Source organism: Gymnoscopelus braueri (assembly GCF_963280865.1).
Source record: "Gymnoscopelus braueri genome assembly, chromosome: 5".
NCBI classification, from domain to species: domain Eukaryota; kingdom Metazoa; phylum Chordata; class Actinopteri; order Myctophiformes; family Myctophidae; genus Gymnoscopelus; species Gymnoscopelus braueri.
The window spans coordinates 24,759,813-24,779,033 of record NC_137606.1 but is presented as its reverse complement, the minus strand read 5'-3'; the positions used below and the strand labels follow the sequence as shown (position 1 = coordinate 24,779,033).

Sequence of the window (19,221 nt, the reverse complement as noted above, 5' to 3'; positions counted from 1 at the left end):
CTGACACTCCTTTTGTTTTCACTTAATTTTCTTTAATAGGTGTGACTACCGTGATGCAGGGGAAGGAGTCAGGCAGCCATTAGTCCCAAGAATGACAATGATAACATCCCCATCTTCCCCTATCCTCTTCATCTCTTCTCTTTCCCTTCCTGTCCTATTCCCCCACCACTGAAACCAGGCTGAGTCTCAAATCAATTATATTGCCAAAGGCAGATTTAGAAATAATTTAACAAGCTGCTGCAAAACTTGCAGCAGCTTGCAAGCTTCTGCCCTTGTGGTTGTTGTGGCTCGAGTAGGGTTTACTTAAAGGCAATTAAGGATCACAGTGTTTTTAAGGGTCATATGCTGTACTGTAATTACAGGGTCCAGTGAGCCTGCTTTCCATTTGTGTTGCCAGGCAACAAATCTTTAGTCTTTTGATGTCCCAGTACTCCTATCTGATTCAAATCAAGGTTGAGCTCATTTCTATTCTCAACTGATACTATAGGCTATGCATTAGAAACCATTACATTTTATATTTTGTTTTACATTAAGAACAAAAAAGGTCTGCAAACATTCTAAAATATACAGCAATACATCTGCAGATTTTTCTTCACTCATCTTTCTGGGTCAACTTCAATCAACTGATAAAATGATTAAAAAAACAGTTTGGTAGAAGTAAAATCGCAAACTCTGCTCCACAGTATAGATAATAAGCCGTCATGGAAATTCTGTTGCACAGCAATAGCGTATTATCCCTCATTCATACAATGGACATTTTTCTAACATAGTGCAATGGACACACTTGGATATTTAGGAAGGATATTAACAGCATTCCCATTGACAAACTAGGTCACAGCAGGGCATCTTCCATTAATACACAACATTGTCTGTCCTTCAAAACATCCCACACCGCAATGGTGTGATCTGAAGTAGGCTTTTATTAGCCACAATCATCAGCCATCTCTTGTTTAGACTATAAATGTTGCTACATTTTGCTTTCTAAAGTGTTGCAAGCTACTTTATGGATCAGCCAATGTTGCAAGCTACTCTATGGATCAGCCAATCCATAGATACCGCTCCAACTGCTGATAAAAGGAGGTTACTTGACAACTGAGAAGGCCTTTTTAGACAGTTCAAGTCAAGCATCCCATCATCCTATTGTTGAGATTAGTCTGTGCCAGGAGAAATATCATTATGGTGATTATCAGGAAGAATCTGACAATTTGTCTTATCACAATTGTAGCACCTTCAATCAAGATATTAAAGAGACACATTTTGATGTGGTCAAAGAACAGTGGCAAAGGGAAACGTGAACTGGAGTTCACCATCTGCTAGCTCGGGAACGGTCACTGTTGCTGAAGCATAAGTCAGGCAGGCTTGATGGAGCAGAAGGCTCCATATAATTATCAGCACCACTACTATCTGCATTGTGACAACTGTAAATGACTTTCTTTAGGTAACCCCTACTGTATCTCACTATTTGGTTGTATGGCCAAATGTAACCCCTCTTGGGTGTAAACACTCTCCAACTAGCAATACTATCCTGGAGAGCCAAACGGCAAATGCTACAAGACGCAACAAGGTACTTGCTTCCCAAATGTCAGTGCATCTATTCCATGGGAAATACCACAGAACAGGGTAACACAGAGTAAAATACTGTACTAAGTGAATATGAATGGCAAGTGAGTTAAAATTGTGACATAGAAATGAGTCAGAGCAGTTTCAAATCTCTTGAATCCACAAAGTATCACAGCTCTTCCAATATCAAACCTAATACATCTCTTTCTTTTAATGAAAGAGCTTAGAGCACACTGTAAACGGTAAATTCTGATAGGATTTGCACTCATCGGGCCTCATTCACAAAGCTGTTCAAGTTTCTACTATATTATTTTAGTGTAGGTCTGCTCCTGTAAAGACCAACGTCGGATGAAAGTGTGTGTACAGCCTCACTGTATCAAACGATGAATTCCACCTGTTCGTAAATCAAGTGCGTGTTCATGTGTGAATCATTTGTATTGTTCCACGCCCTGTTAAACAACATAAAGGGCTTGCACGGAAGGGCTGTGTACAGAAGAGGAAAGCACTCTGTAGTACCAAAAAAAGTACAATCTAAAAAATGTACAATGCTTCACATTGCAACATCTTCTTGACAGCTTGTAGATCTGGGGAGCTGACGGGAAATATGTCCTCTGGATTAAAATGTCCATTCTGCTGTCCTAGGATCAGGATTGGGAATGAACACTGATTTTCATCCAGACTGCATCTACTTGTAGGCTATTTTTGTGGCGTTCATGTGATCAAACAGTTTCATTTACCACCATTAACCACTACCGCGATGTTGGAGGTGCGTCTGTGCTCACCTTAATTGACATTAAAGGTATCATGACATTCATTTTCACTTTTTTTATTTTCAATGTTTTATTTGGGGTTTTATGACCTCAATTACACCCAAAAAAACTGAACTTAGAACATTCAGTGGATTTTCTGTGGTCTGGGGTTTTCTGAATAATTAGGTTGAAAAGTAATCTGAGCTTGGCCCTTCGACAGTGAGGTCACAGTCGATTAATCCCGCCCACTCTCCTCCTCGCCCCTCCCCTCCCCTATCCTTTCCTTTGGGGGGGGCGGAGCAGAGGCGATGATTGACAGGCAAAATACCTCACCAGCGACACCCGCAGGCAAAGATTTCTTTTTTCATTGCAGTTGAAAAGGCTTTAGAAATGTGAGAGAAAAACACCTGCCATGGATCAAAGGAATGGAATTTTCACTTAAAACTTTTTGTACACTTTTGAAGGACCAGGACAAAGACTTTGAATGTGGTGTAAAAGTGAATGTCATTAAACCTTTAAGGCTAATGTAATCAATTCGCCAAATTGTGTACACACTGGCAGGAACTGCAGGGACATAATAATTATTTTCTGGTCTGAATGCGTCAACTGAAAAATGAAAATAAATTGGTTTGAATTTGGCTCATTTCTATAAGTCTGGGTATTCATCATTACTTCAAAAACTAGCAATAGATCGTTTAACAGATATCTTTTTTTCTTTTCTGTGTGTTTTGATAAATGTTGGGCACGTAAACATTTTGTTTGAGGTTTGGCACTATTGTAATTGATTTTGCTTGAAAAATAGTCCAGTGTACTGGCACGTACAAATGTCTCAGAGCAGATGTGAGTTTGTGTGTACCTAACGGACAAATTCAGCATAGAAGAAGAAAGATGAATCAGACTATGCTCTTGGACATGCTCGCACAAGCGTGTTTTTTGAATGGGGCCCATTTGGGAGTTACATATTCACTGACATGGAAGGTGATCGCTTGCCTTTCAATCAAACCTAACATTTTTCATGTTCAAAGAGTCACGTGCAGAAGAATTTGCTGAAATCGAGATTTGAGAGCACATCTGATCCCAAACTAGGAGGCTTCTCTTTTTTAAACATATTCTTTCAGCATTTTTATGCTGTATTACTTGGATAGGAGAGTGTAGAGAGACAGGTAACCGAGGACAGAGAGAGAGAAGATAATATGTGAGACAAGAGAGTCAGATTCCAACTCATGATTCAAAAAGAACACATGGTCTGTGCACTGAGTGGCTGATGGCCAATGTCCTGTTTGCTTATGAGCAATGGTTTATCTTTTTTCGAAATCCGACATAGAATGGGGACAAACGACAGTGAATTCAATGACATATTCTGTTATTACATGGCTTGGGCCAAGCAACTAAGGAAGGGAGACTGCTCTCTATGCTAATTGTGTACATTCAGTGTTCTTGTGTGTCCCACTTGTCAACATACTGTAATGAATTTATTGCAGTTGACCACTGGTATCGTCATCTATTTGTCCTTGAGGCCAAATTATCTAAATGTGAAAAAAGTAGCCATGTTATTAAATTACCCTCCTTGATGTTCACAGTTTAACAGCAACTGTACTATAGAAGTTTATAGTAAGAAATTATGCTTCCGGGACTATGGGTCATATTATTTTATGTGTGCATCATCGACATCTTCAAAATGAGCAATCAACATTAATATCGCTGACTTAGCAACACTTAAGTCATTATTGATCAAAATCTATAGTGATACTATGCTTCCTACAACTGCTTAAAGAAAACCAAATGTCCTTCAGGTTTCTAGCTGGTTTGAAATCATTTCCATTGCCTCTTTGGCTGTTTGAGGAGACCGGCCAACATAACATGTTATCTACAGTAATGAGCACCTATGGATATTTATATAGCTTCTACTAGGTCTTCTAGCTAACTTCTCAGTCTACAGGAACTGCTCACCTGTAGTGAGCAATAAAGGCCTGATGGGAAAGCGCTAGATCTATACACTAAGCACCCGTAGGCCAGCTTTTAATTTCCCATTGGAAGCCCTGGGTGATATGGCCAAAATGAAATACCAAAATTATTTTGACCAAATACTTCAATATCAATATTCTTGTGATGATAATACTGTATTATGACAATAATGAAATCAATTTCTTGAACATTTTCCAAAAATGATAAAACATTGCAACAGAGGCTCACGTGTCGTGATGTGACTTGTTGTGAGCTTGTAGATCAGCTATTTTTCACACTATTTGGCAATTGTTTTGAATGTAGAATAAGGCTTAAGTGATTATAATGAGAAAAATAACACCATATCCCAAGAATACAATATCCAAAACGATATCGATAGAATACAGATATATTGCCCAGCCCTACCCCTTGGGCCATTTAGAATTCTGGGACAGCTCTGTACTGGTCAGCTGAGACTTTCTAGATTATTTGCTGAATCATTTGGCCTCTTAAACTATGACTAACTGCCCTATAAAACTTTTCTTTATGTAAATCAGATTGAAGATAACATAAAATCTAGTTGTAGATCAAATTTAAACTGATCAGTTGAATATTTAGGGACTGTATCTGCCATAAACAATGTGGTACTTCAGCTGGGCCAATACTGTGTCTGTATCATGGTTATATCGTAATAATATGATTCAGATGTTAATGATGTTTTGTTTTTGTTTTTTCGTTTTTTTCCCCCATGTGTGTATCAATCCAATAAACTGTGGATGATTTACAAAAAACAACACCACTGCAGCAAATGCCATTTTGAGGGATGGAAATAAAACAGTGTTTACTTTACACAGCATCTTTTTTTTCTTTTCTTTAAGCGACTATAGGAAGTTTAGTAACAGAGATACTGTTCTCCAAGCCTGTCTCTCTTACTCTGTGGGTTTCTGTCTTCCTGAGTTGTGTTGTCTTGAACCAGATAGGTGTACTGGACCGAATTACACACACACGCGCGCGCGCACACATACACTCACGCACGCACGCACATACACACACACATAAGGAGCAGACAGGAAGAAAATATAGATTAAACATTTTGTGACACAAAACCTCCCCCACACAATGTTGTTTTTCCTTGAGTGAGAATAAAGCTTTTTCAAGTCACAGGGTCCTTTGTTAAACGTCCTATTCTGTCCCTACATGGAATGTATTTCTACTGTTCTACTGTAGATTTGTGTATGTACGTAGTAGTATGCATCTTTGCGCGTTCCTTTGTGTGTGTGTGTGTGTGTGTGTGTGTGTGTGTGTGTGTGTGTGTGGGCATTGTGCATGCATGTACAGTACATGTACACTATGACCCTTTCTCAGCCGCCATTCGCTTGAAGTACACAAGGTCGCGCTTCAGCGGAATGGACACAGATTTTCTTTTATCTCACAGGAGATCCTTGCTAAGCCATACCCCCCCACCACACACACACACACACACACACACACACACACACACACACACACACACACACACACACACACACACACACACACACACACACACACACACACACACACACACACACACACACACACTCTCTCTCTCTCTCTTTCAGCTGATGACATCAGCTAATGACACCACATTGATACTGCTTGAATGCTCTAATTGTCTGTAGTGCAGAACCTCAATAAGGGGTGGGGGGTGGGGGTTGGGTGTACCTGGCGCAGAATAAAAACAAACACAACCTCTCTTCCTCTGTGCACCCAGCATTATGTCATCCCTATCCTCTGACCCTGTTTTCATTAGGCACATATTACCCAAAGCGTTTTCTACAGTGTTGTGTCAGTGATGTGCTGGCTACCATATCAATAGTTAAAATAGAAAGAAACAAACACTTTTTTTTCTTCTTTTAAATAATTCTGAGCTTCCTGGTTTCAAGAAAAAAACAAACACATAAAAGTTTGTCATCTTATCACTCTGGATCTTCCACTTTCTCCTCTGAAGTCTCTGATTCAGGAATCACTTCTTCTGCCTCTATAGGCTGCTGTACCTCTTCCTGTTCTTCACCATCTATTTGCTCCTCCTCTTTGCAGGCTGGTTCCTCCTCCTCTTCATTAATGGCTGTGATTGGATCGCTGGGGCAGCTGATGCAGGTAGGCTCCTCCCTCTGTGCTTGCTCCTGGGCTTCTGCCTCTATGATTCGTTTCCACATCTCGTGATTCTCCAGCAGATGATGGGTGATCTGGCAGAAGGCCTTCCTCCTCCTTGTCTTCACTATTGCTTGCAGCTCTGTGAGACAGGAGTTAGAAACTACAGGTTATGGCCATGCCCAGTTTAACTCACGGCATAGACCAGTGATTCTCAATCTTTTTAATTTCAAGGACCGCCAGTTTTTATGCATTAGGCCACGGACCCCCATAATTCCGAAAGTATACAAATGGGACAAAATGGACCAAAAGGGGTCCATTTGGTTTCATTTATATATCTCTGCTGTCGGGCAGAAATCAGCTAACTCCAAAATGTTGTAGAACAGCTGAATGGACCTCCATGTTCACAATGGGGTTGGATGTCAAAAGGGGGTGGAGCCTGGAGTCTGTTCAAAACCAGCCAACTCCACCCCCCTTTGGTGGAGTTAGCCGAAAAAAAAAAAAAAAAACATGAATAGTAGCCTAATGCAGGTGTAAGACCATTGCGTTTGTATTGTGTTATAGGTATAATGCATAGTTTTCTATGCATTTCGGGGGTTTTGGGGGGTTTGACCCCCCAAAAAAATTCTGCCACGCGGCTTTGCCAGGCGCCCAGGATAGGTGTAACTTATTTTAATCTCTGGGAGTTGGCAACCCTAACCTTGCCATACCTTAGCTTTTGCTGAATAATGGAATTGAATAAATAATGGCAAAGTATGCCTTTCATCAAATACTAGCTCAAAGGTAATAATATAAAGCAAATATCATATTTATATCTTTGTGATAATTATCATTGCATGTGCTTTTCCCAATAAAACACTGGTCTGGCAGTTTGGGTCATAAGAATTGACATTCTGATTAATAGTGGATGGGTTCGGATCATATAATAATAACACAAACATATTAACTCATCTTTCCATTCTGTGAAGTCCACCTGTTGCTGATGTTCCGTACCTAGATCTACTGTATGTTGATCTGTGTACAGAACATTAGCAGCAGGTGAAAAGACTTTTCCTGCACAGTGCTAAATAAATACTTCTAGGTTGTGGATAAAATGTATATCTGCGTTATCATCATTTAACCCTCTTTCATCCCCAACCAAGCATGAAACTCTCATGGCATTTGTCCATGTAAAGATTGTAAATATCAATATACTGCAATGACATCTTGCCTCTACAAGGAAACCTTTCCACAAGCCCATGCTTATAAGGCAGTACGTATATAAGGCAGATGAATTTCACCAAAACTATGGCTTCACAGACGCTAAACCAAGAGACAACCAGAGACTCCCCCAGAAGCTCTCCCTAAAGACCAGAAGACAGCTTTTTTTATTTATTTTTTAAACCTTTTAGTTTCTTAACACATTGTGTGCCAGAGGTTTATTAAAATATTGTACGTTCAGTGCCTGCATTTCTTCCATCCACTTACGTTGATACGTTTCGTGCTGTAGAAGCCCAGACGCGGAAGTGCATGTAAACAAAGCGTGCGTGCGAGATGGCGGAGGGTCCCGACTAACGCCTGGAACAATAATATTTCTAACGCGATCCTCCATTGCAGAGTGATCGCCGATCGAAAACGGCTCACTTCCACCACGTTAAAAATAAATATTAAGCTTTTAGTCAAGGAGTTAACATTGGAGTGGCCGACCGGAAGGATTTTTGACATGGATCCACATCCGGCCTCTCCTTCTCAGAGACTCCTTGGATGATCCCAAAGTTTCGTTAGAGAGAAAAAAAATGGGTCAAAAACGGTCCGGACCGTTTATGGCACATGACGCATGGATTCTCAAAAACGGTCCGGACCGTTTTTGGCACACAATGTGTTAAAGGGCTGTTGGATCCCATCAAGTTAATGGGTAATTGTAAAGTTCTAGATTCAAACACATGCTTTTCATTCGCTAAACTGACCTCGTAAAAGCTTAGTAGATGTCTTCCTTTCTCCACTACAAAATTATAAGATATGAGATAAGAATGAACACTATACGTCTGGCACTACAGAACACTATACATGGCTATACTTGACATAGCCATGAGTAGCTGAACGTGAAATCAGTGAACATGAAGGACTTTGAGACAGTTTCGTTTTCATTAGGAATCAATGTGAGGTGCACACATACGGGAGTTCTCAGAACTTGTTGATGCATCTTCCTCCGCCGTATCTTCGTCTTCCTCCTCTGTCGCTCCTGATCCTTCCTCCTCCTCTTCCTCCTCCTCCACCTCTTCCTCCTCCTCTTTGGTTTCTCCCTCGGGGAGGTCAACCCAGTGTCCTGGCAGGAGTGCAGCGGAATCGTAGGAGGAGCAGAGGGGTCCCACGAGGTGAGTTATGAAAGACTCTTGGAGCTTAGCCAACTGTGGTGCTGAGCGGTCCATGAATGGGCTGATGGTAAGGCCCAAGCTCGCCTCTTCATCTCCCTGGAACAGTAAGAAACACAATTTACAAATTTTGGCATTTAGCAGACGCTTTTATCCAGAGCGACTTACAATAAGCAAGGTAAAGACACACATCAAATGCAGAGAGACAGTGTAGTGCCTCAGTAAACTAGGATCCCAGGTAAACCAAGAACCTAGCATCGGTCTAAACAATATGCTATCAAAATGATAAAATAAAGCAGTAGGTAAGCCAGCAAAATGTACAAATGCAGATACAAATAAGATAAAATAATGTATATGCATGAAATTATACATACAATACTGTATATGTTTTTGGGGAATATTAAAGGTAGGGTAAGTGATTTTCTTTGTTTAAAATAAGTGTTAAATAGCTCTATATTCTGATAGTACTCATTACTATAGAGTGTTTGTTCAGTAAAAGGAGTCTCCATCCTTTCCAGCTCTTTATAAAACAGAAAATGCATTTTCGTTTCAGTTTCAGTTTCATTTCCAATTTTATCCAATCAGGATAGAGAACTCAATCAGGATACAGATTAAACAAGTGAAATTGGAAGTGATGACACTAAGAAATGAGCATGCAAAATTGGAACTGGAACACTATAAAAATGAAGCTTAAAAATTGGTACTTTCTCCTGATTGGCTGAGAGTTTGACACCTACCAGAAAATGAAATTTCTGTTTATTAAAGAGCTGGAGAGACGGGGAGACTCCTGTTACTGAACCAAACACTCTATAGCAATGATTACTATCAGAATATAGTGCTTTAACCTTTTGACAAAATACTTTTTGTTTTAACCCAAAAATATCACTTACCCTACCTTTAAAGGTGATGTAAGTGATATTCTTTTGTTAAGATAAGTGATTAAAATGCTCTATATTCTGATAGTAAACATTGCTATAGTATTTGTTCATTAACGGGGGTCTCCCCGTCTCTCTAGCTCTTTAGTAAACAGAAAATACAAATACACGGCATACATTTTAGTTTCCCAGCATGAAGATCACACACCTGTTCATAGAATTCATTGACGATCCCTTCTGTCCACTTCAGGTGCAGCTCCTTACACTTCAGTGGACCGTTGATGTCCGCCAGCTTGATGCACATCTGGCACACCAGCAGCCGATCGTTCTCATTGGTCCAATCGATACCAGACACAGCGTCATCGCCCACCTGGAGACGCATACAGGGAGAGGTGGGTGGAGAAAAGCTACATGAGGTCATGGGCTGCAAAGGATTCTCTATTTGTGGGTTCTCCAAACGTTGACTTGAATTTGGATGAATCTGGTTTAAAGGATTTTGAGGGCAACATAATTCTTTATACAGGATGTAGATACATATACTACAAGAGCTACTGTAAGAAGAACAAAAATACAGTGAGAGGAGAATCAACTAATGGCTCTGTAATACCTTTGTCAAGATGCCAAGATTGGTAGATTGAAAAAGAGAGAGGTGAGCACTACTCATCAGACAAATAGTTCACAGTTCACGTATATCGGGTGCACGGTTCTGGCAGAAATAGTATCTTAGAAAAGATTACCAGCACTCACTTTGATCCTTTTAGGATTTCTTGTTTTATTTAATCAGTCATAAGCCCCAGCAGTAGATGGACGTTTCGGCCCGCAGGCCTTCCTCAGTGTGATTCACGCTGAGGAGTGAGCGCTGGTAATTTTTTCTAAGATTTATAGATGGCAGATGGTTCGATGGTCATTATCTCTTGCCTCACTGTTTGCTGATACGGCCTATGAAATGTACAGCCCTGCCATTTGGCTATGTTCACCTTTGCATTGAATTCTGCCAGGAAGTCAAAGTGTTTCTTAAGGTCAGTGGCCAGGATGGCCTCGATTACGAGGAAGCGGAAGCGTTTGAACTCCACGTGTTCCAAGTTGGCCAGGAAGTTATACTCTGGTCGAGACATGAAGAGGTTCCAGGCTGAAGCTGCATGGTGATTCTCCAGCACCGAACGGTCATTATAAAGAACGGCCTGGAAGGGGTGACAAGGGCGAGGGAGAGAAAGCAGAATTTCATTGATATGAGAGCATGAAAGTCCATGCCCAAATCCATGGGATATGAAGCTGCAAGCTAAATATGCTGCACCCTTCACTAGATACAGTACACCTCGATAGAAGATTAGGAGGTGTCAATCTCCACAATGAGCAGCTCAAATTATCTACTGTCATTATCTCCATTGAGATAAATATAGATTTCTATGTGAATCTCCTAGTTACCCCAGCATTGGTTTTACCAGCACCACTGTGAGCAGTTTGTTTATGTTTAATGATGAAACTAAGAAAGAAGAACAAAAGTGCCTTAATTGAAAATTCAACAGTGGCCTCAGCAGCCATCATTGCAGTTTATCATTGCAGCAGAAAAATACTCAGAGCATGCAGAGAAAATAAATCTGAGAGAAGCTACAAACTTGTATAACATTGTAAGGACCTTTTATACAATATATCTTTGTAAAACACCATAATGTCCACTTGAAAATTTACATAATTATTTTCTATTAAATTCACTGCCACTGACGTAATTGACGTAATTATTCCCGTTTACCAATCCTGCCACTGACGTAAAAAACGTAATTTTAATTCTTTCAATAATTTTTTTTTTTTTTACCTTTTTTTTTAAATTTGACCCAAAGACCAAGGAGATATGATTTTTCGAAGATCTAGACTCCCATCCACTTCCTTGTTAACTTAAAACTTAAAAATTCTGTATCTTGGCTCCTGAGTACTTTTTTTTTTCGATTAAAAATCTCTGGCAGTGGGCAAACACGGCCAGCAATAATTGTGGCAGTGAATGAGTTAATTAATCATCAGTTCAATTATGTCTCTGTCTCACCTTCCATCCACATCTACTACAGAATCAACTAAGGGACTTTGCTTACAAAATCTTACTAAATATCACAGCTTTTAATGCAATCAAACCGAGGTAAAATGTGTCCTTTCAGAAAGCATATCATGTTGAATTTAGCAAAGAACTCCTTTAGTCACTCGCCCTGCACTCCTTCTAGCCAAGGAAAACTGTACCAGCTCTACAAATACCTGTGGAGCACTGGTGGCCACCAAGAAGGCATTGGTTCTTCCAGGGTGGTCATAATCATGCATGGCAGCTGCAACATACAGGGCCATCAGCTCCAAGGCGGGGATAAGGCCAGACAGGCAGCCATAGCCCTCCTCCACCTCCGAGCTCATCTTGGATGTCAGGAAGCCCGAGGTATCTGGGGTGCCGTTCTCAGAGTCTATGGCCAGAGAGCAAACACTAATTAACCACTTAAACCCACTTTTCTTAGTAAAACAGACCCGAGTTGCAACTGTATTTGGACCACTTTTTTTCCATCTACACCAAATGTCTTTGCCAAAAATAGCCGATCTACAAGCTTGTAGATCGGCTCTTTTTGGCGACCGTCCCCTCCAGAGTAGGGATGCTGGGGTTCAAGTGATTAAAAACTCAAGTTTGTATTTTCATAGTTGCACCCACTGCTTGCTGACATCCTGTACTGTTGACTGATATGGAAATTTTGCTTAGAACGTTTTTTGTGTTTTCATAGATGAACAAGGTTTGCTTGTTTGTCAATGAAGTGAAATCACAAGAATAGACCAAATATACAGTATTCTGGATTAATTGCTATCAACTATTACAATAGGTATACAGTGGCACAGCTTTGTCAACATAATTTAGTTAGCTACTTAAAATAGCTTCATACAAAACAGACAACTAAATCAAATATAGGTCACAATAACAATTGCTTGAATTGCAAAGAAGAAGAAAAAAACAAGAATCTCAGTGTTCTCAGACAGTGCATGTGGACAGAGAGCCAACATAGCTCAACTCTGAAACACTGATTACATACAAGTGAAGATACACATCATTTTGACAGGTGTTGCATAACCCCCAGGGGAGAGGGATAAAAAAATAGGAAAGAAGTTTCAGAAGTTTTGTTCCCGACTCACTCAACTTGGCTCACAGCTTTAGGGTTTGAATGATCAAAACACACAATGGAGATCAACATAGTAAGCAGACAAGAGAGAGAAAGAGAGAGAGACACAGAGACAGAAAGAGAGAGAGAGAGACAGCCGGAGAGACTGACAAGTCTGACACACAGATGACACTATGGTCACACACCCATTTTCATGGGTCACGAGTAAATATCACCTTTTTGACATTAAACATATATACATACCGTATATACCTGTATGTCAAAAGAATTTAAAAAAAAATTTAATCGGACTTTTTCAAAAAATTCAAAGCTGAAGACAAATGAAGACCTATGTATCTGAGGGTTTATTCCACTGTTTGTCTGCTGTAGTTAATAACTGTCATTACATTGATTTGTTTGTCAAGTTGGTTTTAACATGACACCGACTGAGACAAGGGCCACACTAGCAAGTACGGAGGCTGAGTATTCACCTTTGCAAGTGTACTGTGCAAATACAATTTAGGCATTTAGAAGACTTGCGGGCGTAAGACTAGCAGAGTACGCATGAGCTCCAGTCAGTCAGTAACCAACAAGATAAATAGTCACATAAATAGAGTGCCGAGGACGAAGTAAACAATGAACCTACAGGAGCTCATGTGCCTGCCTAGCCCTATCTGTGTCCTCACCCTTCACAGTAGCTCTGGGACTTTCAGTGGTGGAAAAAGTACTGAAATTTTTTACTTAAAGGGGCCACACCATGGTGGTATTTTTTGGGCTCCCCAGTGTCTCTTGTACCCCAAAAAATATTTTTTTTTAACATTCAGTCATTCATTCTCATTTCAGAGATTTTCAGAATGGGCGTGTCTGAACAGGCCATTTCAGAATGGCAATGCAAGTGACATCACTTGCCTTGCCATTGCATTGATGATGGCCAGACAGAATTGCTCAGTAGCCCCCCCTGCCCAAAAGGACGTTTTGGTATTGCAGCTGAAAGTGCTGTATAAGCCAGAGACAATTGACTTGGGATGAGTATATCTGAGTGATGATTTAGGCTCAAACCTTTTGAAAAAGGTTTGAGGGACATACACCATATTAAATATCAAATATATTTTTTAAATTCATGGTGTAGATCCTTTAAGTAAAAGTATCAAAATCACAATGTAGAAGTACTCGGTTACAAGTAAAAGGCCTGTGTTCAAAATGTTACTTGAGTAAAAGTATTGGCATCAAAATATACTTAAAGAACCAAAAGTAAAAGTACTAAAATGTTTGAAAATAGCCGATCTACAAGCTCATAACGCTTGTAGATCGTCTATTTTCAAATAGCCTATGTATAAAATAGGGCTAAAGTGTTTAATGTGTGTTTTATAATATAATAATTTATATCTGCAAACGGCTAACTAGTAACTAAAGTTTTCAAATAATTGTAGTGGAGTAAAAGTATAATATTTGCCTCTGAGATGTATAGTGGAGTAGAAGTAAAAGTATTGAAAATGGGAAATACTCCAGTAAAGTAAAAACTTCCTCAAACGTGTACTTAAGTACAGTACTTGAGTAAATGTACTTCCAGGACTGGGGAGGCCGGGTAATTTTTTTTATTTTTGACCAACCTTGTGACCAAGCATCATAATGGTAAATTTGAAGGTATTGCCATGTCCCATTTGGATGTCTGTAGTAAAAAGTCAGTAGCAAAATGATATTCTGCTGTTAATCAACTGCTGTGCTCATGTTTTTGACAGCCTGTGCAGGATTTCCCATTAAAAACACGGAAGCATACTCCTCCTTGAGGACGCTTCTGTATGCAATTCAACACAGGTTGTTAAAACATTTAATTGAAACAGTTGTTTCACAGCAAAATATCATCTCACCACCCTGCTTTTACTACATACATGCATAGTAACATGTCATACCTTCAAATTGGCTATACAACACTGGAAAAAGGGTAAAAAAAAAAACGACATCCCCCAGTCCTCTTATACAGAGCGACAACATGTAGAATGAGCAAGATAAATGATCACATAGAATGCATGTACCTCAAGAAACTAGGATACAAGGTAAACAATGAACCTAGCATCTGTCCAAACAATGTGATATCTAAGTAACAATTGGTACATTGAAGCTATAGCAGGGACGTGCACAGATAGACTCTAGGTGGTGCTAGAGCACCTGCCCTTTGCCCTCTTGACCAGAAGTGCCCTTTTGAAAAAAAATACAGTTCAGTTTACAGTATGTAGCCCATGGTGACATCGATCAATTCTGGATTAAAAGCTTCTAATATATTAACAATTCCCCAAAATGTGCATTGCAATTTTTTTTCTACTTGAGCACCTGCCCCTCAAAATGTCTGTGCACGCCACTGAGCTATAGGATACCAGGTAAACTATGAACCTAGCATCTGCCTCAATAACATGCTTTCTAAATTACATTCTTAGCATTTGTGGTAAAGAAAGATTAACCTAAGAAACAAAAAGACGAGTGACTAAGATATGTTTGCATAGTAGCCACATCCTGGAGCCAGTCAAATAGCATCAATAGAAGACAGAAGGGCTAAAGCGATTACAACGCTATGTGAGTCCTGGAGCTACAGCAAAGGGTGAGCTCACAGTTGGGGCTAGTGCCAGGGTTGCCAGATTTTGCAAAAAATAAATAAGCCTATGAAAACAAGCCCAAAAGAAGCGGCTAACACAAGAGCACTTTGAACCTACTGTATATACATCGGCTATTTGAAAATAGACGATCTACAAGCTCACAATGCGTCGCGATGTGACGCGTTGCGATATTGTAGATCTGCTATTTTCAAAGAAATCTTGGGGGAAAAAGTGTAAAAAATGTGTCAATATTTTGGAAACATTTTAACAACTCAAATGTGGTATGGGGGTCCCTGGCACAAAATATATTTAGATGTGGGGACAAATACACATTAATTTGGGGGTCCTTGACATGAAAATGTTTGAGAACCACCGGTTTAAACAACATTAGGAAGCAAGCCCAAATGAGCAACTGCACTTTATAAACAGCACTTCTTTTTTACAGAAAAACAAGCCCAAAGTCGCTTATAATAAGCACATGGCAACCCTGGCTCGTGCCTGCCTGGCTACATACTGTATGTTATCAGTCCTCACCAACACTGGCGCCATGGTCTGTCAGCAGTGTGGGCAGGCCTGGCACAGGTTGAGTGGTGAGGTACCACACCGCATGCAGCACGTCAGTGGCATGGATCCGATTGTGGTCTGGGGGAGAGAAACACAGTCGGCGCAACACAAAATCAACTGAATGAGCAATATGACCACACCACGGTGTGCACGATGAAACTAAAGAAAACATTCACGCTAAATGAAGGAAGTAGGAATATGAAATGCGATCATGCACTTTTACGGTATCATAGAAGTATCTGAAATGCCGCATAAACAAAAGGGAGTGTCATACGATGATGTCATACTCACATGGGATTTCCCTGTATCCATTCTCCAGAGCGTGGAAGTAGTTCATGAACTCTTGGACAGGAATTTTGAAGGTCTCAAACAGGCCTGTGTCCTCAAATAGCTTATAGGAAACCTTAGAGACAAGAAGGACCATCAAATGTTTACTAGGAGCGAAAGTCTTTAGTCTCGGCTCATGCTCATGTGAAGTTCACTGACTTGAACCTTGCGAAAATATGGAGCAAAAGTGCACAGTAGGCTGCCTTTGCCTTTCAAAGTCCAGTGTACCAGTATAGTGTACCATTTTTTATAGACATTTCTCATGGATGGGTCCCACGGGCATGTAAGCTGAGTGATTTTAAGACAGGTGGCTTATTATAAGTTACAGTACATTTAGAAACCCCATGATGACGTTTACCCTGAAGAGCAGTACAGCCACCGTGCTACATTACTTTGAATAAATAATACATGTTGTGCAGCTTGCAGCCTATATATCATGCTGCATTTGAACCTTTGGAACTCTTTGACAGAAAATGACATGTAACCCATGTCTCTCATTTACAGCATTTAGTTACATTGTCCAATGGCCATGTTGGTCTGTTTGGTCTGCTAGTCATTACTTGGAATTATACTGATGGAAAACATTATTCACGCGATTGCTTTTCCAGAGAATAAACAATAACACATTGCTAGTTGTATTAATTAACTTTTGCCAGTAGATGGCAGACTAAGGCCATCTAGTGTCCATATACATTTCAGAGCCACTAAGAAGATTTGTTGAGTATTGCTGCTGCAGTACAGTTGCAGCTGTAGTGGTGTTGTCTACCTGCTACGTATCAGAGCAAGGGCACAATCCACCACAAAACAGGCTTAAATGTTTTATTATTGTGATAATATAAAGTTTACATATCAATATTTAGGAACAATTATTTAGGAACAAATCATCTCCTAAACCTGCACACCAGTGGGGTAAGACTGTAGACCGCAATGTCATTACAGTAACACACTTTGTGGCCATTGAAAATGAATGGGAGACGATGTGTGAATATCTGGGGCAGGGGTTCCCAAACCTTTTCACCTTGAGACCCAAAATATGAATCTGGTGTCTCCCCCGGGACCTGAACTTACAAAAATGCATTTTATGAATTACCCATTTAAGCCCTGCAGTATTTCAAAAACAGTGAAAATAGCTGCAAGCCCACAGCCTGTAGATCTGGTATTTTAACTTTTTTTTTTAAAGAAGAAAAAAAATAGGAAAATAAATGTTTTATTTGTCTTCATCTTTTTATTTTTTGAAAAAAATCAGATGATTATTATTATTATTTTAATTATTTTGACATATGCAGGTATATACGGTATGTATATATTGTTTATGTCAAAAAGGGGATATTTACTCGTGACCCATGAAAATGGGTCTGTGACCCAAAAATAGGTCTCAACCCACTGTGTGGGAAACACTGATCTAGGGTTTACCTGGCTAAGGACGCATCCTCTTTTGCCGTGGGCCTTCTCCATCAGAGTGAAGACGGGGAAGTTCCAGTTGGTTAGCTGACTCATCAGAGGTTCTAGCTCGGACATCACCAGAGGCTCTGGAGCCAGGATGGGCTTATCCTAAGGGTCAAAGACCAAGGTTCAGAGGTCAATGCCCACATGTCATTCATATAAATGAGGAAGGAATACTGTTACATGTACACGGGTTACATACTGTAGAGTACATTTTATCATGTATATTTTCGTTTGCCTGATGGTCACAGCTACTCTAATTACAAGTATTTAAAAGGTAGCATAAGGTCTACAGTTGAACAACGCACATACTGTAATAATAACTTCTTAACTTCACAACATTTTAAATGAGTAACCTCATTCGTAGAGATCATGGTCTCATAATTGTTACAGTCCAATCTTTATATTGGACTAGACCCTAACTAGGTATATTAAGGATAATAAGGAAATATATCACAGCTGAGTATGAGATTCCAATCCGGTTGATTAGTGTTCTGGCATTTCCCAATACAAGATTAAGGGAGCACCATGACGTCAATGAGTTTGATTGCTGGAACTGTTATAATGACAAATCAGTTTCCACATGGGACATGATTCAGGGAGACACGGAAGCAGTGGGGAGACTGCTTGGACACAGGAACGCAGCTGCGCAAATTGCGCAATACAATTATGGAGTGTGACTGTTTAGCGAGTGGATTCTGGGACTCGCCTTTAGATTTACCCCTATACTGTGTAGTGTCGTTTAGTCTGCATGATACATGCGCATGCCAACGACAGAGCGGCGCAGCAGCAGAACAAGTTCTGAAACAGTAGTTCAAGTACCCATGGGAAGATGGTGGGTGCTCATGCCTTATATCTATGTTTGGAAATGCCAAGTTAATTATGTCTGAGTACAACTGGATGCTAGAGTAGGACGGATAACATTAGCGTTAGCAGTTTAGCCAAGGGATGCAGTAGGTTTTTAGCATGAATCAGGTTACAGGTCAATTCCATTACGCCAGAGGAACCTAGACATTGCATAACAAGAGCCAATGTATTAAATAATACAATTAAACCTGGGTTCTGGATTGACATGTAACACACTGCAGCACCTCTGCCTCCCTACCTCTGGGGTCGAGAGGAGAGGATGAAGAGCGATGCCTTCAGCCTGATACTGCCTGCATTCTTCTCGTGCTTCAGGGGGCTTCTTACCCCCCTCCCCCTCCTCCTCATTCTGTGCAAAGTCACTGCTGTCACTGTGGTTGGTCTCATAAGTGCTGTCATAGGTGCTGTCGTAGTCTGACGAGGCCACTACACGCTCATCTAGCGACACGACACAGAGAGAAATTGAGAAATAGCAATTCAGCAATCTAAGCTAACGCTCATTTCCAAACTTACAGTAAGCAGAGCGTTATCTATTCATAAATCTCACGAGACAACAAACCAGAGTGAATTACGGGATTGAGTACAGACTTTCTATTACTGAAATATCAATTACTTTTTTTTATTATATCTAGCAATCACTATCACACAATGGAAATCAACAAATGAGAAACTTGGCAGTTGTATTTAATAAATCATCATCATTGTAT

At 40.1% G+C, this 19,221-nt stretch overlaps 1 protein-coding gene across 1 annotated transcript in view; it reads right to left on the bottom strand.

Moving 5' to 3' along the window:
• Positions 1-5,909: 5,909 nt before the first annotated feature.
• Positions 5,910-19,221, bottom strand: part of pde3a (phosphodiesterase 3A, cGMP-inhibited) — an 81,016-nt gene continuing 67,704 nt past the window's right edge. The window contains exons 8-16 of the mRNA XM_080429133.1: positions 18,756-18,952; positions 17,621-17,758; positions 16,172-16,283; positions 15,851-15,958; positions 11,854-12,050; positions 10,590-10,793; positions 9,821-9,982; positions 8,542-8,836; positions 5,910-6,528 (exon numbers count right to left, since the gene is read on the bottom strand). Of these exons, the coding sequence (XP_080285259.1) occupies positions 6,212-6,528; positions 8,542-8,836; positions 9,821-9,982; positions 10,590-10,793; positions 11,854-12,050; positions 15,851-15,958; positions 16,172-16,283; positions 17,621-17,758; positions 18,756-18,952 (1,730 nt within the window). The 3' untranslated portion in view covers positions 5,910-6,211. The remainder of the gene's footprint in view (positions 6,529-8,541; positions 8,837-9,820; positions 9,983-10,589; positions 10,794-11,853; positions 12,051-15,850; positions 15,959-16,171; positions 16,284-17,620; positions 17,759-18,755; positions 18,953-19,221) is intronic.